Source organism: Zosterops lateralis, assembly GCF_965231275.1.
Source record: "Zosterops lateralis genome assembly, chromosome: 4".
Taxonomy (NCBI): Eukaryota; Metazoa; Chordata; class Aves; order Passeriformes; family Zosteropidae; genus Zosterops; species Zosterops lateralis.
In genome coordinates this window covers 62,030,717-62,054,577 of record NC_139765.1, presented here as the reverse complement: position 1 = coordinate 62,054,577, position 23,861 = coordinate 62,030,717, and the positions used below count along the sequence as shown (strand labels likewise).

General features: G+C 37.5%; 1 protein-coding gene across 2 annotated transcripts in view; it reads right to left on the bottom strand.

Moving 5' to 3' along the window:
* Positions 1–23,861, bottom strand: part of PTPN12 (protein tyrosine phosphatase non-receptor type 12) — a 69,391-nt gene that overhangs the window by 33,485 nt on the left and 12,045 nt on the right. For both annotated transcript variants that reach the window (XM_083860271.1, XM_083860272.1), the window contains exons 2-4: positions 4,593–4,701; positions 1,414–1,490; positions 273–368 (exon numbers count right to left, since the gene is read on the bottom strand). In XM_083860271.1, the coding sequence (XP_083716397.1) occupies positions 273–368; positions 1,414–1,490; positions 4,593–4,701 (282 nt within the window). The remainder of the gene's footprint in view (positions 1–272; positions 369–1,413; positions 1,491–4,592; positions 4,702–23,861) is intronic.

Sequence of the window (23,861 nt, the reverse complement as noted above, 5' to 3'; positions counted from 1 at the left end):
TAAGGTTTCCTACATTACAGATGTAACCAAGCAGAACCTATTCATAAATACAAAGGACTTAACATTCATTCAACAAAATTATTACTTTGAATTTACATTATTAACCTGAATAAATAATATTAATGCTATTTAACTACAAAAAGCAAGATTTGGTAAGAAAATAATCCAAATCACTGTCAATATTTTCATAATAACAGCCAGCTCAGGCAAAAAAATACACTATCACAGCGGCATGAAACAAGGTAACACTGAATTTTTCTGTAGCTACTTACAGCAACGTTGTATTCCCATATCATCCTCCAGAAGTCTATGACTGTATTGGCTAACGGACCCTGGGTAGCAACATATGCCTTTGGCCCATGTACTCCCTGGGATTGCAGAAAGGAACCATTAATGGCTATAAAGAACATTTATCTGCACTGAATTAAAAAAGGTTTTGGGTTATAATGGTGTAAAATTAGAATATCCTTTAAAAAAAATAAATATATATGTATATATATAACAGGAAGGGTGAATATGAAACATGACTCCTAATTACATTGGTGGGAATTTTGCTGCTGACCTCAAGGGAGCCCAAGATCACAACAGCTACAGCACTGCCAGAGACTGTCACAGGAAATAAGTATGTTCAGATACTGAAGATTCCCTGTAAGTCTGCATTTTTTTTGTTACTTGAACATTCAGTGATGAAAAATTGAAAATCTTTCTGCAAAAAAGCATCCTCTTGAACAAATTTAAGTTCCTCCCTCCATGTAATACATTTCAAAAATGTAAAATTTTAGAATTTGTTTTATATAAATGTTCAGTACATTAATGTTCAGCTTTTCAAGCTCAACATTCATGCAGGAAGATTTACAGGAACACCTGTTTCCAAAAAATAAATACTGTGTAGCAGCAGCATCAGAATAAAGCTAAAAAGACAGCTCAAGATATTAATACTGGGAAACAAAATTGTAACAGGTTTTTCATGAAATTCTGGCTTCTCTTTAAGAATGTGAGATTCATCCCATTGCCATTGTTAGATTAAGAATGTTAGAAAGTTAATTCCATTGCCACACTTCTTCCACAAACAGAGCAAAATGTACATTAACATACACAATTTGTCAAACACCTCGTTTATGGTCCCTAAAAATGCCACCTCCTAAAACAATAGCATCTGAATTTTCCTATGGTATAATTTACTTGCCTACCACCTTAGAATGAAGTATTTTCATTATATTTCCACTTAGGAGTAAAATCAAAGCTTTAAAGATTGTGTTATAAATGGCATCATGTTTGCAAATTTATTCAAGTCATAAAAATATCTTCCCTCACAGATTTAAAGTCTTATGTTAAACTATAATACTAAAACTGCACTGACAAGAAAAAAAAGCTTTAAAAGAATAGAAGAACTGTTAAACTAGTACCACATACCTTAATAAAGTTTGCATTGATGTAGTCTGAATCTTGTGGGGGAGTTTTCAAGGTCAGTTTAACTCTGCTGTGATCAACTGAAAAAACAGACCAAAATATATTTTTGAACAAGGATTACAACACATGTAAATAAATACAGAATAGTAAATATAATGTATATCGTACACCAAAGAACACTTTCCAAAGGTAAGTCACACAAGCAAGTCAATACATTTGATTTAGGGGTAAACCAGCTCAGGCAGTGAGTGATAAGCAGAACTGCTCCTACTACAATGTGTTTTTGATGCTCAATTTCCCAGGGTACCACCTCCTGGAATTCCAATTCATTGTGAAGAGGCAAAACACAATTAATCAGAAGCCATCAGAACTGCAGTTACACAAAGTTAACACAGATCATGGTGGTCAGAATTAAGACACACTTAGGGAAAGCAGAAAGCACAAAACACCAGTGCACAGTTAAAGCAGCTGGGAGCTCTCAAAGTCTCTGCCAAAGAGGACTCCATCAGGTATCAGAACAGGAAACAGCCACCAGGGTTTACTGCTCAGGCACAGACTGACCCCTATCCCCCAAATACTGGGCTAGGCTCTTTGCTGGAACACTTCTGAACTAAAAAGGAGCAGATTCCTTCATTTAAGGAGGTTTTGGACAAGTCAAGTTTCTGCCTCAAACATTACTGACTGTCTCAGAGAAAGCTTCTGATAAAACCAGCAGATCTTTGGAAACCAAAATCCTCAGCAAAATAAAAATAGCCTTATTTGTTGACAGAATAAACTAAACATTTTGTTATTCTTTTTGGCCTTAAAAAAAGAAATTGCATCTTTAATACAACAACTTGACTGTTACTAAAATGGTGTAGGTGGTTGGCAGGTTTGCCAGTCCTTCCAGCTCTTGTTGATAACAACACTTATTAGCTATGATTAAAAAATTGTTCAAACTATCTCTACAGTAGAGGCTCTTTTAGTTGGCAATCCATATCAAAAAAGAAATTATCTTTAAATGGGGTAACAGAAGTATCTGTAGAAACAGCAGCTGCTCAAGCAATTTGTTACTTTCTGCTCCCAGGGTCAATTCCTCAACCACAGAACAGCTGCTAAACCTTTGATTAGGCCTAAATTCAAGCAAAAGACAAAGAACAGATATATTTCAAAAGATATGGTTAGTTGGGTTTTTCATTTCGACAAAACATCACTGATAATAAAACAGGGAACCATGCCCAGAAGAAGTAAATGCTAAGAGTTATTTCTATGCAGAAAACTCTCCCAAAAAGCTTGCAAAGTGGTGAATTTTTTCTGCCAGAGCCCTCATAACATGCAAAAAACTTTGTGTTACCATGTAATGCTTCTTAAAAAAGCACAGGTGTAAATTAGGAAACTTCTAAAACATAAATCTAAAGACAACACACTCATTTAAAGGCCTAGAAAAACCCTTAAACACTTTGTACTGTATTACATGCTAATATATAGATTGTAAAAGGAAGAACATTCTCTAAGCATGAAATGGTGTCATGGACTTTACCCTAAAAACTGCTTTTAAGTGGGAGAACAGACTAATTAAAGTAGCAGGCTAATGAGGGATTCTATCTTCTAAGCACAGCAGATCCAAAATTTTAGAGCAGTTTCCAAACATCAACATGGCCATCCTGTCTCTGTGTCCCACAGCTCATCTATTACTGAGTTTAAGGTCTGGGATAGAATTCCCCCCAAAAAATCCACTGCAGTTCTCAGCTTCTGAAGATTAAGTTGAATATTGTTATGTAACTTAAAGGCCCAGTTCACACTAATTGGTTCAGCAGGTGACCAGTGAACACCATGTTGCATTTAACTACCATTTAGAATGGCCTAGTAAACTATAATGGGAACATGCATCTTTTACTCTAAAGCCAGTGTTGAGTTAGTGCTGAGGTACTGATCTCTCTGGTAGCAGTAACAATTTCTGATAAATACAGCACTAATCTCTGATTAAGTTACAAATGGACATTATTTCCTGGATTTATGAGAGATAGGCCAAGTATCCTTGTCTTTCTCTTGCTTCTCGTTTCAAGCTGGTCTCCCATCACTTAATTCCTGGAGACTTTGGATGATTGAGATATTCACTTTGAGGAAAATTGAAGGTGTATTTTCAGTTAATGTCACCTTTGAAGTTTGCTCATTACCCCACTATGAGCTTTGTTCCCTTCCAGATCCCAATGATCCAGGTTTTATTTCCATGCAGATGACACGTGTTCATCTACTGCTGCAGCTGCAGCCATGCACTGCTGCAGTGCTACTGTCTCAGCAATTCAGCCTGGCTGCTACCAAGATTTCACTATACTGGGCATGATCTACTAAAATGCCAGAACACTGTTAATAAGATGACAACAACGACTTCCCTCTCTTTTTCACTCTACCTATTAAACATTTCCTCCCAGCTAATAAGCAGAGTAAACTATACCTGTTGCTGACCTTCTAGGACAAGAGAAGTGGCAGCTTTCAGATGACTACCCTTTAATCTCACTGTCACCTGTTCAGATCAAGAAGCACAGTGAGAGCTTCTGAAATATGTGGCCTCAGGAGCTACACAAAATGAGCATGTAACAGACAGTCTTGTAATTTCAGGCCACTGATCTGTAATAGCCACATGTTGGTGAGTTTAAAATCTAAATTGTGCTCTGACTCTTGCTTTCTGTGTCCACACAATAAGAACAATTTCATTTGGACTCTAGCAAAATAGAAACCAAAGCTAATGCAGCACTGAAAGCTTTTCAACGTCACTTTCAAGATACAAACAGGCAAAAAAGATCTATTTTACATAAAAATAGGTTCCTTAAGCCTCCTTAGAATTTCACCTAGAGTATATGCTGACATTTGTTTGTTTTCTACCAGGAACAACATGCTCCTAAGGAACATGTACATTTAAGCATTTAGTAAAGTTCTCAGATATTCTCAGAGCTGAAATGAAAGTGTTGGCTCGATGCAGCTTCAGAACCAGAACACATTTATCTTTCGGTGATACCTCTCCTCATAAAATATAAGAATATTCAATCACTTTGCCTTCCAAGTTAAAATAAAAAAATTAAGAATGTCATCTTTCAGCAAATTATAACCAATTTTGCCTCTCAGTAATAACTAAATTGTAGAATTCAAAATACATGGAGAATAACAAGCCCTTTGTCTTCTATTAACATGTAAATCAGACTTACATGGCAATATATCCTTGTATCTATTCTTTTTAACATTTTCCTCTTTTTCTCCAGTGGCTGTTGGGTAGATCTTCTCTGTTCTGTATTTTGTTGATAATCTTCTTAACCTCTGGAATAAAAGATTTGTGTTATATTTTCAAGCCTCAAGATAAACAGCACAAGGTATTAGTTTCACTGATGAAGATGATCATTCAGAAAAAAATCTCTTCTCTCCTTTTATGATATTCACAACGAGGAAGTTTAAACACCAGTTTAGTTATCCAGTACTTTTAGCACATCAACAGGTAACACCCAAGTTGATGCCAGCTCTATACATCATGAGACATGGAACTTTGGAAAAGCCAGTACAGCACCAGCATGAACTATGGCTGTACTTCACTTGGACAATACATTGCCCTGTCGTGGAGTAACAACTGCATTAAGAATACCTGTGAGAAACAAACATCTCAGGGTACCTGGAGGAAGAGCACAGCATGGGCTGGCTCAGGAACAGCTGGTACTTGGCACTGAGGCACAAAGCTTCCAGCACTGACAACTGAACAGAAACCAAAATCTTACATTTAGCTGCTGCCAACTCCTAACGCCCAACTCCTGTTGAGTTTCAAGCTCAGAGAAAGGAGGTCCCTGTCTCTCAGGCACAAGCTATTCACAATCAAGATGAGTGACAGGAGGTCTGCTCTATTCACAACAGTACATCATTTTTCCCCCCCTCTATCTATTTCAAATCCTAGAAATGTAAGAGAGTCAAAACTTCTAATAATAAAAAACAGTCCCTGCCTTCCAGTAACCCAGCAAATAAAAAAGAGCAATTCAGCTTTTATCATTCCAAACAAGTTAGGCCTTTGAAACCTTAAAACTGAGGACTAAAAGTTCTCATTGAAAAAAATAAATACAAAAGGAGCCAGCAGGGCCTGTTATTTTAAATTGTGTAGACATCCAGATTAAAAAAGGAACACCACAGAACTAAGAAAATTAACTCTGGTGGTTGCAAACCCAGCCATTCCCTCAACACTGACATGGTGGTGGTGTGCAAGACTCTCAAGAGGAAGACTGAAAGCAGCTTCAAACAAGTTTAAGATCTCCAGCAGAGGCGTGTTCTGCACAGGTAGAGGGACAGACATTCTTCATGTTTCCCTCCCTCTATATTCAATTCATCGTACATTTGAAGACTCAAAACATCCATGATTTGTGTTCTTTGGGGGAAGATGGACAGTGGGAGAGGTATTTTGCCAGGTAAAAACATAAATCTTGTTTGTCACTGACGATGCAACAACATACAGGCAGAAAGGGATCATAACAAAGATGATCAGTTTGGAAAGCCAGTTTTAGTAGTGTTAGAAGAATTCAAGAAGAAAAACCTTGGGGCCCTCACCACACACTTTAATTAAAAAAAAACGTTTTGCAACTCAAGCCCTCCAATAATTCCTTCTAATTTATTATGCAATTGAGGTGACTAATCATGCATATTAGGTCCAAAATTGTTCTAGCCCCATCCTCAACCTTAAGAATAAAATCACATAAAACTCAGCATCCCTCTTATATAGAGGAAAACATTTTCATGAAATTTATACGGATATAGCAAAAAAAAAAATCAATTTACCTATGCAAATGTGGATAAAACCTGTCATTAATTTAATTGAGTAATATACAGCTAATAAACCAGAAGAGAGACATTTACAGAGCAAAAACAAATGGCAAGGTAAAAAAAGGGCAAATCAAGAGGCTCTGGTTTTCAATTTTTTTTCCTTTCTGCAAGGACTTCATCACAGATTCAATCACTGAACGCTAAAAAGATCAACAGAAGTAGCCTGCAACTATTTTTTTTTTTTTCTTAAAATGAATTTTCTCGAGAAATCTGCAATATTAATCAATGAAGAAAAACAATAAATATCTGGAGGTGTGGTAGTAAGTGTCTGACCACACACTGATCAAGCTGTTAAATATTTAACCAGAAAGCATTGTGAGAGTGAGGAACAGGAAGATTCAAGTCTGAAAAAGACACAAACAGTTCCTGGAAGCCCCCATGTAGATTACATCTGTATTTGCAACACTAAAAACAAACTCACAGCACAACCTGAACACACAGCAGGCAGAGAAACTTGGTTTGTCTCACAGCACAGAAAAGAATACCACTGCACATAGGAGACATTCTCCTACATAACACTGACCTTTCCTAGAGTCAAAAAACAACACTTATGCTAAGACTGAACACATCCAGGAATCTAGAAAAAGCCAAATGAATGCACATAATTTGGCTAAATCAGCTATGAACTTCAATGCTGAGAAATACTTTGAAATAGGCTATAAACCTCCAATCAAGCAGAGAAAAAAAAAAAAGCAAAGATCAACAATGGTACTTTCCAAGCAAGCACAGCCATTAATATGATTTTATGTATTGTTCCAACATGGTTGTGAGTGTTAAAGGGATTTTCCCTCCACATCTTACTAATTTTAATAGGGCAAGTGTCATGACTCTGCTTAAAAGAAGTTTAGAAAAAAACCACTACAAACCATGACTAGATGCAAAAGTTATTTTACATGAGAAAGAACACAGTCCAGGAAGTCAGGTTAGGTACAGGAAAGCAGGAAGACAATCCTTTTTTCGTAAAGCCATTTTAAAAGCATGCAAGAAAAAAACACTTTCACCAATACAAATTGGATGAATTCTAAGCCAAAAAGGCTCGAGTGACTAGTATCAACTTTAATTTTCTAGGAAACAATGGTATGAGAATCCAGCATAGCCTTCTTCCCTATATGATTCAATCTCTCCTGCCCTGCAGTCTGCTGAACAGACCAGAAAGTAGGATTAGCTTAGCCCAGCTGCAAGGCAAAGCCTGGAAATGAAATACAGGTCGATTTTAGCATACGTCTGTTCCTAAAACACTTCAGAATCCATCCTTTTAATGAATGTTTGCCAGCTGCTCTGTGACATGGCTAATAGAAGATACCTAAGTACAGTCCTGAGAGCAATCAAAACGAGTAAGGAGCATTCTTTACAATTTATAGTAGTATCTGCTACATAGAATAGTATCTATTTCATGCTTTGGAAGAGGAAGAATTGACTAAAGAGTAAGGAAAGAATTTTTAAAACTGAGCTTTGAACAGAGTACCAGAGGAATGGAAAAGTGCCAGACTTAGCAGAGGATTCCGCTGTACAGGCAATAGAAAATCCCTGCAGAAGGCAATTGCAGTGTGTGCTCACAGCCTGCTGGGGGATGCAAGGGATCCAGGGCTTCCGAGGTGACAGCCCAGAGTGACCAGGAGGAGGAGAACGTACTCAATAGCAGGACAGGGGTAAGGACAGGACAGAAGAGAAAAGGATTCTGTTCAGACTACACTAAGCTGACAAGACAGCCAGCAAGATCCATCTCAGCCCGGTTTCAAGCTAATTCTTAATAAACAACTGTTTAGGGTACAAAGCAGCCCTCATTTGGGTGAAGTTGCCAAAATGCTTCCCTGAAGTTACTCAGCCACCAACAGCAGGGACATGGGAGGTCCAGCCTGGTGCCTCTGCAGATAACACTGGGCCCTTCCTGTTCAGCGGCACTGCTATCCTGGTACCACCAAAAGCTTCACTGGTATGTTCTTTTAAGAACAAACAAAATGGTCAAAGACTAAGCATAAATATACGCTTTAAGAAATACATTCACAGGGCCTTTAGTTCCAGTCATTAGAAAAGCTCAATTTTAATTCTGCTTATTCATTGTGTGACAGAAGTGGTTTGTGTGGTGGTGACAAACACCACATGTGACAGTGGGGAGATGAGGCTTTGAAACAATTTAAGTTTCAGAAACATACTTCCAACTTCCACAGTGGTTTTACAATCTGTACTACAAATCTACTTCAGAGTGTTTGTAAAAAGACAAACCAGCTTTTCAAACCCAACTTGTGGAATCCTACCATATTAAGAAGAATTTTGTCCAATCAGTTCAGGAAATACAGATCTTTGACTTTCATTGCTAGTTTATTTATTTATTTAACACTTAACATTTAGAAAGCCTTTAAAGACACAATGCCTAATATCATAGAAGTGCTCTTTGTGGATTAAATAAAGCACTTACATACTGAAATTTAAAGAACTCACTTCAAAAACATAAACTTTATTTAAGACACAGAAGTTTCTTTGACTCCTCTCCAGGCTTCTTTTCAAGGAGAACAAGACAAATATTTCACCAGTTTCTGTTATCTCAAGTCCTCAAACTGCCTCCTAGCCTTGCCTGACATTTCTAATTGGCAAAACAAGAGATAATACGACAGAGATGTTCTCTTAACTCTCCTTTCTGACCATTCCTGAGGAGCAGGACATACCAGAGTACCAGATGCCAGCTGCTACAATATTCCAGGACACCCACTTGCCATGTGACAACAGGCCACAGAACCCGACTCAGGAAGCTCTACGCAGCCAGCTCTGGCAGTGGTCTCCTGACATTGTACCAATCACACAGGAACATATTTTCTTCTGCAAAATTTGCCAAAGTGCATTAATAAATACTCAAAGAAACAAGTAATTAAAGAAAAGCTTCCATAAAAGTTACTTTAAAAATCAGAGCATAAAAGAAGATGCTAAAAATGCTAAATTTTAAAAATGTTGTATTAATGCACTCCTTTCATTAAATAAGACAGCTATTTCTGTCATAAGGTGGAAATGGCATTTTTCTTACTAACAGGAAGGGAAGAAAAAAACAAGAATTATGTGCAACTCTGGTCTCATTCAGATAACTTAGATAAAGCTTGCTAGGGCAGAATACATTCCCTAGTACTTACACAGTGAGAAAAATGTACCTGTATGGAGCAATGTGAAGTACATTACCACAAAAATTTCAAAATTACTGTCTTCTGGCTACCTATAGTCAGATAAGCCAGGTTTCAGGTTCTGTACCTATGAATGAAGAAATGCCAGAGATGCCTTTGTCAACAGACAGTTCGATGCAGACGTTGGTATCAGCGCTCAAATGCGGCTCTGACTTCCTAAAACTGTTTTGGTTTCCTGTATTTCAACTTCAAGGCCTCGCAAATCCAACTGGAGTTTTCCTATACTACTTTCTCATCAGTGAGGGCTCTGGGAAACACCAAGACTAGCTGATAGTAATGAACTCAGGTGGAGAATGGACTATTCAGGAGTGCATGTGCAGCTCCAGGTTACAACAGCAAGGAATAAATGAACACAGTGAACACCACTTTGGCTTAGCAGTATTTGTAAAATAACATACACTCGTGACCCATATCAAAATTTTCCCCTTGATTCCTGTCAGCTTTCAAACAGCAATTGTTTGCAAGAATTCCTAGCCCTTGTGAAGGAGGGGAAAAGCCTTCCCAAACACCAGTCAAACACAAACAATGAAAGGAGAATTACTCAGTTTTGTAAAACTTCACTGTATCTCCACATTCACAGATGGCTTTGGCTGCAAAAAAACCAGGCTAGCAGTCTGCACTGGACCTCTCTCTCTGAAACAAAGCCCTGAAAGGAGATTGCAGGCTGAACGGATAGAAGGAGGAGTTTTCATTGCCTTGGATTCTCTTCTGGCAACACCTACCAACCCTGGAGCTCTAGGTGCTCCAAGGGAATCTCTGCTGAAGGGATTAACAGACAATCCTGGTAATTACACTCCCTTGGGAGCTCCGTCTTCAGCATTTCATAGCAGGACAACAAACCCCACTGCATTCCAGGAAGCTTGTGGGAACCACATAGAAGAAAAATCTCTCCAAAATTACCCACACAACTGAAAACAGCATTATTTCAGTATTAGTTAGTATGGTATGTTCTGTACAGGAGTTGGACTTGAATGATCCTTGTGGGTCCTGTACAACTCAGGACATTTTATGATTTTACATCTTAACTTCTCTTATATTTTCTCAGGAAAGAGGTGAATTCATATTACTGCACTAATTGGAGATTTCTATCCCATAAACAAGTATGAGCCAATGAAGACAATGCTGGTACATCTTCATAAAGAGAAGGCAAAATGACAATACTGCAAGCAGCCTATTAAGGGGTACATCCTACTTTCTTCAGTATCACATTAAAACCAGAATCAGGTAAAAAATTCAAACCACCAGATTGCTCTCCAGAATTAGGTACTGTCAGAGTAAGACCAACATTTCTCATCTTTCCAAATCTATATTTTCTATATGAAAAATGTTAGAATCAGACACATCTCCCACACTGCTAATACCTAAAGATAGCTTTACACAGACACTGTCAGAAGGTGGGCTGACTGCTTCAAAAGTCTCCTTTCCTCTCCCTCATTTCTAAAATTATTCTTATACTATCTGCATGTTAATCCTAGGCTAAACTAGCAGTACTGTCAATTACAGTTAATTTATGTTCAGCATTATAGTTAAGCCACATACCTACTGCCAGTTTTACAAGGTTGGAGAAGACCAAGTCGATCTGTGGTTTGGTGACAAGCAAGGAAATAATCGAGCAAAGCAGAACACTAAATTACCAAAGCATAATCTGGTTTTAGGTAGTAGGTTACTAATGTATATTCTGAGATATTTTAGAAAGTCCTGCAGCACACTCATTAAGAATTGGGATTATAACTTCCCATCTTTGAACCATACTCTCTCCTCACACACTCACATTATTGCAGTGATTACTGTGAACACATTACAAGATGTGAAGAACATGAAAATTTCTATTAGTATGAAAGCACACAATTAGAAAGTTGACTGCTTTGGACTCAAGCCTAGGAAGCACCTTGATGCAAAACCAGAGAAGTTTAACATTAGCACACACTACAAATAGCAGGCTTCTTAACAGTCTTAGAGCAATTCCAGAACAACTATTGATAATTCAAAAAGGAAATAAGCCTCAAAATTCTTGCAACAAGATGACTTTCTGCCTTTACAATAAAAACCCAAAGAGCATATGGAAGTAAAGCAGTTAGAGAAACGAAGAAATAAAACTCAAACCCGGGAACCTCCTTGTTTAAAATCATGATTTCCAAGTTACTGGATTCATTATTCTCCTCTTATTTCTTCAGTATTAGGCTTTATGCATGCTGACAGCACAGGTATATTAAACACCTCACATTTAATCTTTATTTAAAACAAAAAATGGTTAGAGGTCTGGGTAAACCTCTTTTCAAGAGCCACTCTGAGTTACCCAGGAGAGGCGACCACACTACAGCCCACTCCATCCTGAGTCTATCCCAGGGTATGCCCCTGAAGTAAATCTAATTTTGGCATCCTGAATGTGACACTGTCAGTGCAACATTTGAGTGAAAACTTCTAAAGACCATGTCCTTCACCCAAAATAGAGATGAAGTAGACATTTGTCCTCATCTCCATTACACACACCAGATTTACTTCAAAACCCAACTGGCCTGATATACCAGGAACAGATACCAAAGTAACAGTGTCCCCAGGACCAACCCTTGGAAACCTAGAAGAAAGTATCTAAAGGCAAGTTGAGATTTTTTCCACAAAGAAACACCCCAAAGACAAGAGGTTTTATTCCAGGTCAATCAGGCAGCTAAACGGAACACAAGCCATATTTTTTCATGGCCAAAGGAGGGGCTGGACCAGTCACTGTTTGTGGCAGCTTTATGGCTCTTCGGCTTCAGTGCTTGTGTCTCCACCAAGATAACATCCTGAAACACTCAGAAGTACCTCTGACAAGAAAACCTGCACAGCAAATACACGAGGTACAATTCATATCAACAAACAGCAAGAGGATCTAAATAAGTACTAGCCTCTATTCTTGAAGAATATAGAGACTTTTTAACCATATCAATTCTCCCTGAAATCTTTCATCATCTATCACCACCTATTACTCCCCACAGTCTTTACCATTCCCTTGCCTGCAACGTCACAGTATGAGGCATGAAGCACTGAGATCCATGGAGAATGTATCTTGCTTTTGTTTCTGCTCAGCACGAAAAGGGGGGGAACAAACCCAAATTCTCCTCCCTCTTCCTTCACAAGATGCAAAACCCTTCCTCTTTTCCCACGCCTTGGAACACATTTCCTTGAGGTCAGTGTTTGTTTTCCAAGCAATTCATACAAGGTGGGGGAAAAAAAAGCACCATGACTGAAACAGGAAACACTGAGCTTTCACTCCAACAGAAGTCAACTAAAATTTCCTACCTGCTAGTCCCTCACTACACCAAAGCTGCCATAAAGGCAAGGCACAGGAGAATAGTCTTAAAGGCTTATTAAAACCTTATTTAAGCCTTTTAATAAATCTACACACACCCCCTCAAAAAAGGTCTGCCATAGCTGTTATGGCCTGCCTTCCCAAAAGGATTTTAACAGCCATGTCTTGCCAATTTATCTGAAACACAGATCCTGCACTGTAAGACTCTCACTGAGAATGACTTTAAGCAGAAAAGCTGGAGCCTACCAACTGCTCTGGGTAAAAAGCAGAGCTGTTTGTGCAGTCAAGAAACACTGTAATTGCGATCTAGTTTTGAGTCCAAATTACCTTACTGAAACATCTCTAGAGCTCAGAGGTGCTGTTCCTTTCAGTGACATCCTTTGGGGTAGTTGAATTGCTATCCAATGACACACATTTAGTGTTTAATATACAATTCCAATAAAAATATGCCAATCTTGTCCTTCACCAGAAGTTTTTTTTTTTTTTCCTTTTTTTAAGCAAGCTTGAACCTTGTGTAGAAACACAGTATCTTTAGAGACTTTCAGCAGTCACTGAACCCCCACTATTCAGGATACTGATAATACAGTTATGCCAGCTCATGATTGGCAAGTAAAACCCCCAGTATTTAATTGATAAAAATAAGAAAACTTTTGACAAACACTGAATCAGTACTTCCGTGCAGCAACTCACACAGGAATATATAAGGGATTCAAATAAAAAGATAAGATAGCAAATAGAAAATACATTTCTACCATTTTCTGGAGAAAACACACTTACAACTATTTTCACCCTTTCTTTGAGGCTGTGTTTGGAAGCCAAGGAATGTGCTAGTTATAAAGAGGCCATTTATGATAGAGTTCAATAGCATTTTAAGAGCTAGAAAGAAGTAGCCTCATTAAAGTCACAAACTTGTCCTAAGATTTCAACTGTAATAACCCTAGCTAATAACCAGCACAATATTTACAGAGAAACAAAGGAATTTTGTGTTGTAATCATTTATATTTGCAGTATCTGTCAATTTTTGCCTAACAAATTTGTCCCCAACAAGTCAGAAGCACACACCTTCCAAGAATAATTCTCATTTCAAAAAGAGAAAGAACAGGGAATCCAATGGCCAACAAAATTCTTGTAATTCTGGCAGAAAGAGTATAAAGCAACTATTGAAATGAAAACAAAGCAGTAACGGCTAGTACAGAAACAATAAATTCAGACAAGCAGTTATTTCCATGTATGACTTTAGATTATTTGTCTGCATTAAAGTTCTTGCTTTAATGGCTGAACACTCAAGAAGAACTGCTAAATGTTCAAATGCTTGAGCAATATGAACTTTGCCATTTAATTTGTTTCTGCTGAATTCAACAAAAGTCCTTAAATCTTTTCCATTCATGCTATATTGTATGCAACTGTCTTCTACAAAAGGAACACAGGCATCTATACAGTATTACCATTAAGAGTACATTTTATAGTATTAATATAGTATCACCATTCAAGGAAAATGTTTCTTACTTGCCACACATTTTGTTCAATAAGCACTTCAAGAAAAGGAAAAGGCTGTGGTCCTTCTCCAACATAACCATTTAGTGTTTGACACACCTTGACACTTTGAATTCCATGGTAACCTTAATCCCAGGTATTCTCAGGCCATGCCACTCCAAAAGGGGCCACACAAAGGAAACAGCTGTCTCTTTGGCAGCCCTGTATCTTGACAAGATACAAAGACAAATACTACAGTGAAATTGCCAGAAAGTAAATGAAAATATTGTTTTAATCAAACAGTTTGAAGTTTAACATTTCTAAAATCATTAAAAATTTTGAGGAATTTTTTAATTCTAAAGAGTCACAAAAGCTTGTACCTAAAGGGTCAAGTAAAAGAGGTTCATTGTACATCATCTTAAAACCAGTGCTGAACACCTATACCATTATACTCCTCATACTTCTACAATAAAGCCTTTATATAAATTTTATCCTGTACATCAATGCCACAGTTAAAATTTTAAATTATTTTCCAAATAGTTGTAGGATGCCTTTTTTACATTTATAATGTAATCATTTCTGTAACTTTTATATTTTGAAGGGCAAAGAAAAAAATTACCTCGTATGACATATATGCTCAATCACCTAAAGGTTTCTAAGTACTCCACAGCTTAAATTTGCTATACAGCTAATGTGCAAAATACAGTCCTTCTACAGTGCCAAATTTCAACAAATAGAAAGGTCTTCAAATCAACTGGCAGAACAAATCTTGTTCAGACAATGGCCATGTCAATCAAGCTGCAGATAAATTTAAAATAAACCTCAGCTGCCATTGCTTAAAAAAGATTAATATTTACAATCCAGAATGTACAAGTGGGTAGTTTGTTGGGTAAACAGTAGCACGGGGTTTTTATCTGATACACAAACAATTTTATTCAACACCTCCGTGTTCTGGATGAGATATTTACTTCCAGGTATTTCAGAAACGCACGGGAACACCTTCAGATCCCACCTCAAGATCTTTATCTACAATTCTCATCTATGTGGAATATGTGACTCCATTTCCTTTCTTGGAAAAGGAAACTGTTCTAATCTGAGGTTCAAATAAGTATTTGATATGGTGCCAATTCAAAAGAAGAGTATGTGAATTTCTACAGGAATTCAGTTGAGACTAGTCTCTTTAGTTTGTTTTTACAAGGAAAATTTTTTAAAAAAAATCATCTGACTGAAGGGATTTCACAAGCAGAGTTTCTCAAAAACTTCCCAGACCAAGCAGGCATTTCCCTTCATGACCTCTCCAGCAAAGCAGTGAACACTAACAAACATTTGATGACAAACCAGAAGACAGTAAGACATGAAGATGAGAATATAACATTAATAAAGAGAACCAACTTTCAAGATAAAAGAATAAACCTCAAAAATGCCAAATAAAGTTGTAGGCTAGAAGTCATAGTGATGGAAACACAAATGCATATCACAAATAGCCAAGTGGCAACTCAAGAGTTATAAAAGTCACCAAGGAAACAAAGATAGAGAATAGTTACAGAAAACCTGTATTCAGTAGTTAGTCCAGCTGCTGGTAAGCTACAGATGAGACAATAGAAATTCTTAACAGACAACAGGACAAAGAAAAAAACAGTTTTTCATCTTAATTAACATAATAGGTTAGTTAAAACTGTGATTTTTCTGTTTTGATGGACTATGTTTTTAATTTTCTTTGTGGTGTGAAATTAGTAGAACTAATTCAAATTGAAATTAATGACATTTTCCTCTTAGGACAGAAACATTCATATTCTGCTATTGCTTGCATTGCTTAAACGCACACACAAAGTGTTAAGAGCTTTTACATTTGTTTCCTGGTATTTCTTATAAAACATGAATTCTTTTTTATGACAATTTTTTTTGTTGTAATAGTCTGGTTTTATTTGGAGATAATTTCAAAGTAACCAAAGAATGCTAGCAAATATTAGCATCTTTCAGAAAAAAAAAAAGTTTACTCTGGACAAGGAAGTAATATTTTCCTTTTAAAAACAGTCCCTGAACATTTAAGCCTAACACCCTCATCCTAAGCAATGTCAGTCTATAGTTTCTATGACTCCTATACCATTAAAGGGACCTGAAAGGCTTTTCCTTAAGTCCTAATTTAAGTTCCTTGAAATTGTCTCATTCTAACCACATTTACAAAGTCACCAGATGGTCAATAAATCCAAACCCAGTACATTATTGTTTAATGAGTACTAGTGCAGAATAGTTTAAATACTTGAGAGATCAAACAATAATCTGCAGCAATATTTAAGCATGGCATCTCCTGCTGTCAAGCTTTAGGCAGTGTTTATTTTCTCTGATAAAGAAATGTGGATTTTTTTACTTCAGGAACAAAATGTCTATTTTCCTCCTTAAAGAAATACTAACATTTTGTCAAATATTTTCAGAAAGTTTGATTTCTAAGCACTGTTCTCTGCTTAGGAACATTCCTGGAAAATCTGTGGTTTTGTTAAAGCTTCTCCTGCTATTTGGTTCCCAATTAAACTAACATGTCCAGGACAGGCAATTATATGGGCTTCAAGTTTCATAGAAAGAACAGGGACAGAACTGAAGGCAACTTGGAGGACTGTCTGTCTCAGAGGTGAGAAGCTGGAATACCTGCTGAGAGTTGTGGTTGTTTAGCCTGGAGAAGAGAAGGCTCCAAGGAGACCTCAGAGCAGCCAACAACAGAGATGGAGAGGGACTTTTTCCAAGGACATGCAGCCACAGGACATGGGAAATGGCATCAAACTGAAAGAGGGCAGGTTTAGCTAAGATAGTAGGAAGAAATGATTTACACTATGTGGGTAGTGAGACACTGGAACAGGTTGCCCATAAAAGCTGTGGATGTCCCATCCTTGGAAGTGTCCAGGGTAAGGCTGGGTGGGATTTTGAGCAAGATGATGTCCCTGCCCATAGCAGGGCCATTGAAATTAGATGATCTTTAAGGTCCCTTCCAGTCCAAACCACTCAATGATTTTATGATCTACCTCTTGCTGTGCTCCACAGGTAACTGACATTCTTCATAGACTGGGAGGACAACTGCCAATGCTCTAACTTCAATCATTCTATTACAAACAACTGAGGCTCATATGCAGGCAACTCGAGCAAAAAAACAAACAAACCAAAACCCAACAAAAAAACCACAACTACTTTGACTGCACAGACTTCCCTCTTTAAACTCCGGAAGTTACATAAAAATTGACTGGGCTTTTTCTTTATTTCCTTTTTCCTAACAACCCCAAGTACCTAAATGAAAAAAAAAAAATTAGGTAAATGTTTAGAAGAAAGATGGCCACTAAGCAGCAGTTCTCTTGCCCTGTATCAGTGGAACCCATCCACTAGATGTCAGTGTCCTCTTGGGCAGAGGAAAACCTTGGATCCCAATGGAAATAGGGCAGCTGGCAGGCCTTGGTTACCAGGCCAATTGTACAGGAGAAAATTCTTAAAAAGCATCCCTGGGCCACAACAGAAGCAGCCAGTAACAGCAGCATTTGTGGGTAAGAGACACAGAACAAATACAGCCCTAGACACAAAGCTCAGCCAAGAGAGCGGAGAACCTCATGACTAAGAACTCTTCCGTGAAACGATACTGACATTTTTCAGGATGCTGAACATGGGTGTTAAAAACACCTGAAAGATAAAGGTACTTCTGGTTTCCTACCTCCTGAAATACCCCAAAACACCACCTTTTTATTCTTTTTTTTTTTCTTTTTTTTTTCTCCCTTTTTTTTTTTTTTTGGGGGGGGGGGGGGGGCGGGGAGGAAGAAAAAAAAACCCACAAAAATGGGTTCTACCTCTACTAAAATATAAGTCAGGCTTAAAGAGGCTTAAACTTGTTAAACTTGGAAGCAATAACGTAAATTATTACAGCACAGTATAAAATCCTCTGTGATAGGCATGAAACACCACACCCTAAATAAAGGGCAGATCCAAAGTCAAAGTTCAGGCACAATAAGTGACAGCTGTCAGAAGAAATGGGCAGATCTTTCTATTCACCTGCTCTACATCTACATATTAAGGCAAACTAAGTTTCCAATAGAATATTTCAGTTGGAAGAGACCTAAAATTATCATCTAGTCCAGCTGCCTGACCTCTTCAAGGGTGTCTAAATTTAAGTCTAAAAGGAGAGTACTGATATAAAAGGAATCTTAAACTTGACTGCAGGACCATACTTGTAAATTAATGACACCTCTATAAATTATGTTGGGTTGATGGGCAAGGGCATGCCAGAGGGGAAGCAGCATCATGCATTACAAAAGAAGACAGACAAACAAGGAGAATGAGAAAAAGCAAGCCAAACTTTTACATTTTAATGCACCCAGGATTGTAAGAAACCTATACAATCAAGGAAATGATCACTATAGGGGGTAGCGCACACAAGAAACCTCTTGATTCTTGTGGAAAAGACTGGGAAGGCTATGAAGTTAAAAAAAAAAGAAATTAAGTGTTTCAGAGGGTTATGAAGTACATACTTCTTTCTTTTTGAAGATATTGGATCAGTTTGCCAGAGAATCTTTCGATCCCCCAGCAAGAAAAACACCTTGAAGCCAATATGAACAAACACAGGACCTGGCTAAAGACACATCCTGAAGAACCACTTATAGTTATTGCATGCTTACTTCTGTTATTCTTGCCAGACAGGAAAAAGCTAAAAAAAAAAAAAAATTCACCACAACTTTTTCCTCTTAGAAATAGGCACTTAAAAAAAAAAAAAAAAAAAAAAAAAAAAAAAGAAGAAGGAAGAAAATAGGGGAAGTTGAATGACAGGAAATTGTACAGAACTAAAAAAGTAAAACACTTCCAAGCAGTCCAGGGCCTGTTGAAACATGCCAGGTAGCAGAACCTGCCACTGTCCTGACCAGGGATGGGCTCTGGTGTCCTGTGCTCATCAACCTGCTGCTATTATAGACATATTCTGAGCTTCTACTCAGAATCTGCCATTGAGAAAGACTGGGAGGATGGCTCCATTTCCTTCCTGACATTCTCACAGTATCCTACAGTCACAATAAAGTATTAGACTAGGTGCATGTTTGATTTGACCCATTACATCATTTTAATACTCCAAAGAACCTGGAAAGTATCACATGATCCTAAAATTTATCTCCTTATCTTCCACCCCCGTTACTTATACACCTATTGCACCATGTACACCAGACTCTATTGCACTGCCTGGAAAGGATTAAAAAAAAAATCTCATTCACGTTATTTATTTTCTCCCAACCCCCACAACTGCAATTATGATCACTTGAACTGGTCATTTTTTTTATAACCAAGTTATTTTTAAGGGACTGTCTGTCTTAGATTCTATTTGCCTATGCAAGTCTAAGACAGTTTTATCCTTTTGCTCTTATGCTGCAAATTCAAAGAAATCTCAAGAAAATTGGCCTCAATACGGAAATAACTCCAGGTTTTATTTCCCATGTGCATATGTGCCCTACAATAACACTGCGCTTGCTGGTCCATCCCTTTCCAAGATAATTGTTTTCATAATTTCAATGAACAAGAAGTTCTTGAGAACAGCAAAAAAGGCAACAAGGGGAACATCCTGGCCAAATTCCAACTCTTCAGCATTTCCTGTAAGCCTTATTTAGATCACATCTTCATCCACCTTGCTAACACTATTGGTTGGTCACGCACAGTGATCTGTAGATTCATCTACTCATCTTCTTTCCCAATTATGAATATACCTATAGGACCATATGCAGCAGATTCTAATTTCAACAGCACTAAAAAAACCCCACACATGCCACAACTCCCCCTCAAAAACTCTAAAAATGTTTATAACTTTTTGAGATCCTTTCCTGGCAGTATAAGACAATCATAGTCATATTATTCTATTGTACCAGACACCAGAACTATTAATATTCAACCAATTTCCTGTGTTCAAGTAACAAACCCATCACCTCAGTAAACAAGTAGCCTTTAAAAAGTAATACTTCTTTCATGGTTTATTGATTCTGATTTCATTATTATTAATTATGTACCTAAATGTTTAGATACCACTCCAAACCCTGTAAATTACACATGCTAAAGAGTTAGTGAGATTGAATGGAAATCACAGGTTTCTTATTTTAAGAAATCCTCAAAAAAAAAAAAAAAAAAAAGGAAAAAGCAGCTAAAGTAGATTCTAGGCTTTTCTATCTTGTAGAAAATGGCAAGTTACTACCTTGAATACAATTCTAAGGCATAGTTCAGGTTTTAAAGAAGTTTCCCTCTAGCTAAAACCATGAATGTATAAACCACTCTTTATCTGCTTCCTTCCAACATATACTGCAGAAGTTAACAAATGGAATACAGGAAAGACAAGTTTTGATGATCTACATGATTATAAGATAAGGATAGAGTGGTTTCTTTCTTTATAACTTTGGGATTCCTTAAGTTTGGTATCAGCTATGTTTCATTAATATCAGTCTGTTCAGCTTCTGGTACAATGAACACGAGGACAGAGTTCCACTCCCACCCCAGAGACAATGGTTTGTTTTTCCTGTACCAGAGGAAATAGTTAACATCAATGAGAACAGGTAACTATTATTATTATTATTATATATTGAGATTTTCTCTAACTGCTGCATCAAGTTTTAACAATATTTCACCTCTTAGCTTTTTACTCCAATTCTGTTGCTTCAATCTTATTTCCTAAACCACTAATGTCCTTTATTGTCATTCCTTCCTCATCTCAGAGCAAGTGCTGTCTGTACAGGAACTTGCTTGGGACACTGCCTGCAGCTCACACTTGCCCATCTAGGAACAGGAAAGCTGCTCAGCACTCAGTCAAGTATTCCTCTTTTCTCTGCTTACACATACATTAAAAAAAATCCGAGCTGTGGTCAAATTCACATTCTAATTCTGGAAAACCAGAACCTATTTCAGCAAAGCCACAGAGTTAACAATGTGACTTGGTAAGACACTGTCAGTGGATGCTCTGGGTGGCATCACAAAGCCCCACTGCCTGCAGAGACCAGAGACCAGAGTCAGGCCTTGTTCAAATGTAAAATACTGGTGACAGCTCCTGGCACAAGCAGAACTTCCCTCACGTTTTTACTGTCCTTTTAAGATTGCTCGACATATATTGGTCTCAGAGAAAACAGCAGGCTGCCAACCTGCACACAAATAAGCCATGAACACCTTTCCTCCTTTAGGTCACTAAAATGAATGTAATCTCCACAAACTCCCCAACAGCTTCCTCCCAACCTTTACTCTTCTCTGCTGCCTTCTCCATCAAAATGTTTTACCTCCCTCAAGAAACATACACATTATAGCATTTTACTGAGTATTGAACTTACATTTCTATTATTTAAAAGAGTAAGTAGGTGTCATTCCCCCAATTTTAAATCTTCAAATTTGTGAAACTGCTAATCACAACCCTTCAGAATGACAAAATAAATAGATAAAATACAGGAAATGAGGAAAGTTGCATTACCAAAGTTATTTCCTCCGATCTATCAAAGCCATTGGCGGAAAAAGTTAGATAAGGAAGAATAAAATTTAAAATTTCACAAAGATAGCAAATACTAAACCAAAGTGGGAGTTTCTTTTTTATTAAAAAAAACCCCAAACAAACACACAAAATGAGCAACTGGGAAAAATGAGGCTACATAGCACTAAACAGCTCAAAAGGAACAAGCACCATTGCTGCTCACAGCCATGGAAACTATGTGACTTGCTCTTCAGCATGGAAACAGATGTGCCTTTAGTCAGAAAAAACCCCAAACTTCTAAATTCCTACAGATGCTGAGAACTGCTTATTGCAGTGTTCCTAGCTAGAAAATAGGTTATAGATATGGCAAGAAATTTGGACTAGGGAGAAACAATGACCCTTTTCAAATATCAGAACTCCCTACACTTACTACTAGGAGAATTATTTAAGCACAGTTAAATAGGACTCAAAGTTTCTCAGTCTTATTTTCCCTTAATGGAAGAGGCAGCATTCCAGACCAAATCCATACCTTTAAAAGACCTCAATTAATTTTCAACATGTCAGTTAAATTCAATTGCAACTTCTCTATTTGCTGCTGCAGTTTGATTTTAAAGAACAGTAGCATTTTTCCAAAGCAATGCCCTCTTTAATCCTTCCATTGTGACCTCCCTTAAAGGCTACCTTCTTCTCATTCCCAGTTTCTAGCATTGTGCATCAGTATTCCACTGAGCAACCAGAACAGCTATTAATGCTAATAAGCCCAGACAGGAATACACATTTGTTCTAAAGAGACAGTAACTGCATGACAAGTAATAGGATGAGACATACAGGATTGCTAAGTCCTGGCTTTAAAATGCAAAATACAGAAACACATACTCTACAGCCAAAGCAAATTAATTCACAGGAGCAGTGAAGTATCACAATGTCTTATCAGGATGCAAGTGCTTCTTATAGATGCATTATGGTGAATAGCACAGGATGTGAGCACACTCAAGTACACCACTTACTAGAAGATTGCATCCTGGCCCCAGTGCAAGCCTCACTGCTATTCCCTCTGAATACTGACTGCACTCCTTGTAGTTGTCAGGACTCAATATTTATTTCTGAATACTCAAATTAGGCTTTGGTCTCCATGAATCTCTGTAATAAGCAAGCTTAGGCAACAGCTCAACACGACAGTGGCGCTTTGGAGGAAAGGGATCCATAAGCAATATTACCTGGGCCAAAACAAACCATGAAATATTATTCCTGGTAATGAGCAAACCACAATAGGAAAATTCATAAGGGACACTGCGTGAAGATTCTTACAAAGACCATTTAAACCAGTCTGGTTAAATCTCATTGCCCATAGTGATTAAAAAACTAGTGACTATCAGAGCCAGGTAACATTTATAAACATAACTTTCTCTTTAAGAGGATAAGAAGTCAAAAAATGTGTGGTTAAGTTACTCTGTTCTGAATTCAAAACCAAGATCCAAACAGACCAGCCAGTTCTACTCTGACCATTGATTTAAGAAAAAAGACAAAAACCCCACACATACACTTTTTTATAATCCAACAACCAATCATGCAATATTCACACGGCTTAAAAGGGTATCAAATGATACTATAGATAGTAATTTACCTTCTTCATCAAATCCATGACAATCTGTATGAAGCTAATGCTTGTTCTGAAGAACTTCTAGTTTACAAGCAAGGCAAAGTTGAAGAAGTGTATGAAACTTATTCACATGGTTTTCCACTCATCATGCGACAGCTTCTGTCACCCAAAACCAGTAAAAATCAAAGGTTTTAAAAAAATAAGGAAATCATTTTAGCAGCCCCGGGATAAGGTAGCACAAACAGAAAAAAATAGTAAAATCCAATCACAACATAAAGAGGAGCAAAATTCCTCTTATTCAAGGAAAACATTCAAGAGAGATCAGAGTTGATATGGCTCAAAAATACATGTTGCCATTTGCGTAAGATCTGACAGAAGTACTATGCCCAGTGGAAAACTACACACCTCATAGGATGATTCAACAACCAGCTGACATAAATACAGAATTCCTGAAGGATATCTTGTTTATATAATGTCCAGAAGCTAGATCAAATAAGCTAAAGACAAGTCAAAGACAAGAGCATGACTACAAGAGGAAGCTCAGATGAGCAAGCATTTCTGTCTTTTCTTCCACAAAAATCCATCCCCCCCGGCCTTTGAGATAACCTCCAGAAGAAGTCAGATAACTTCAGTTATGCAAGATGTGTTGCA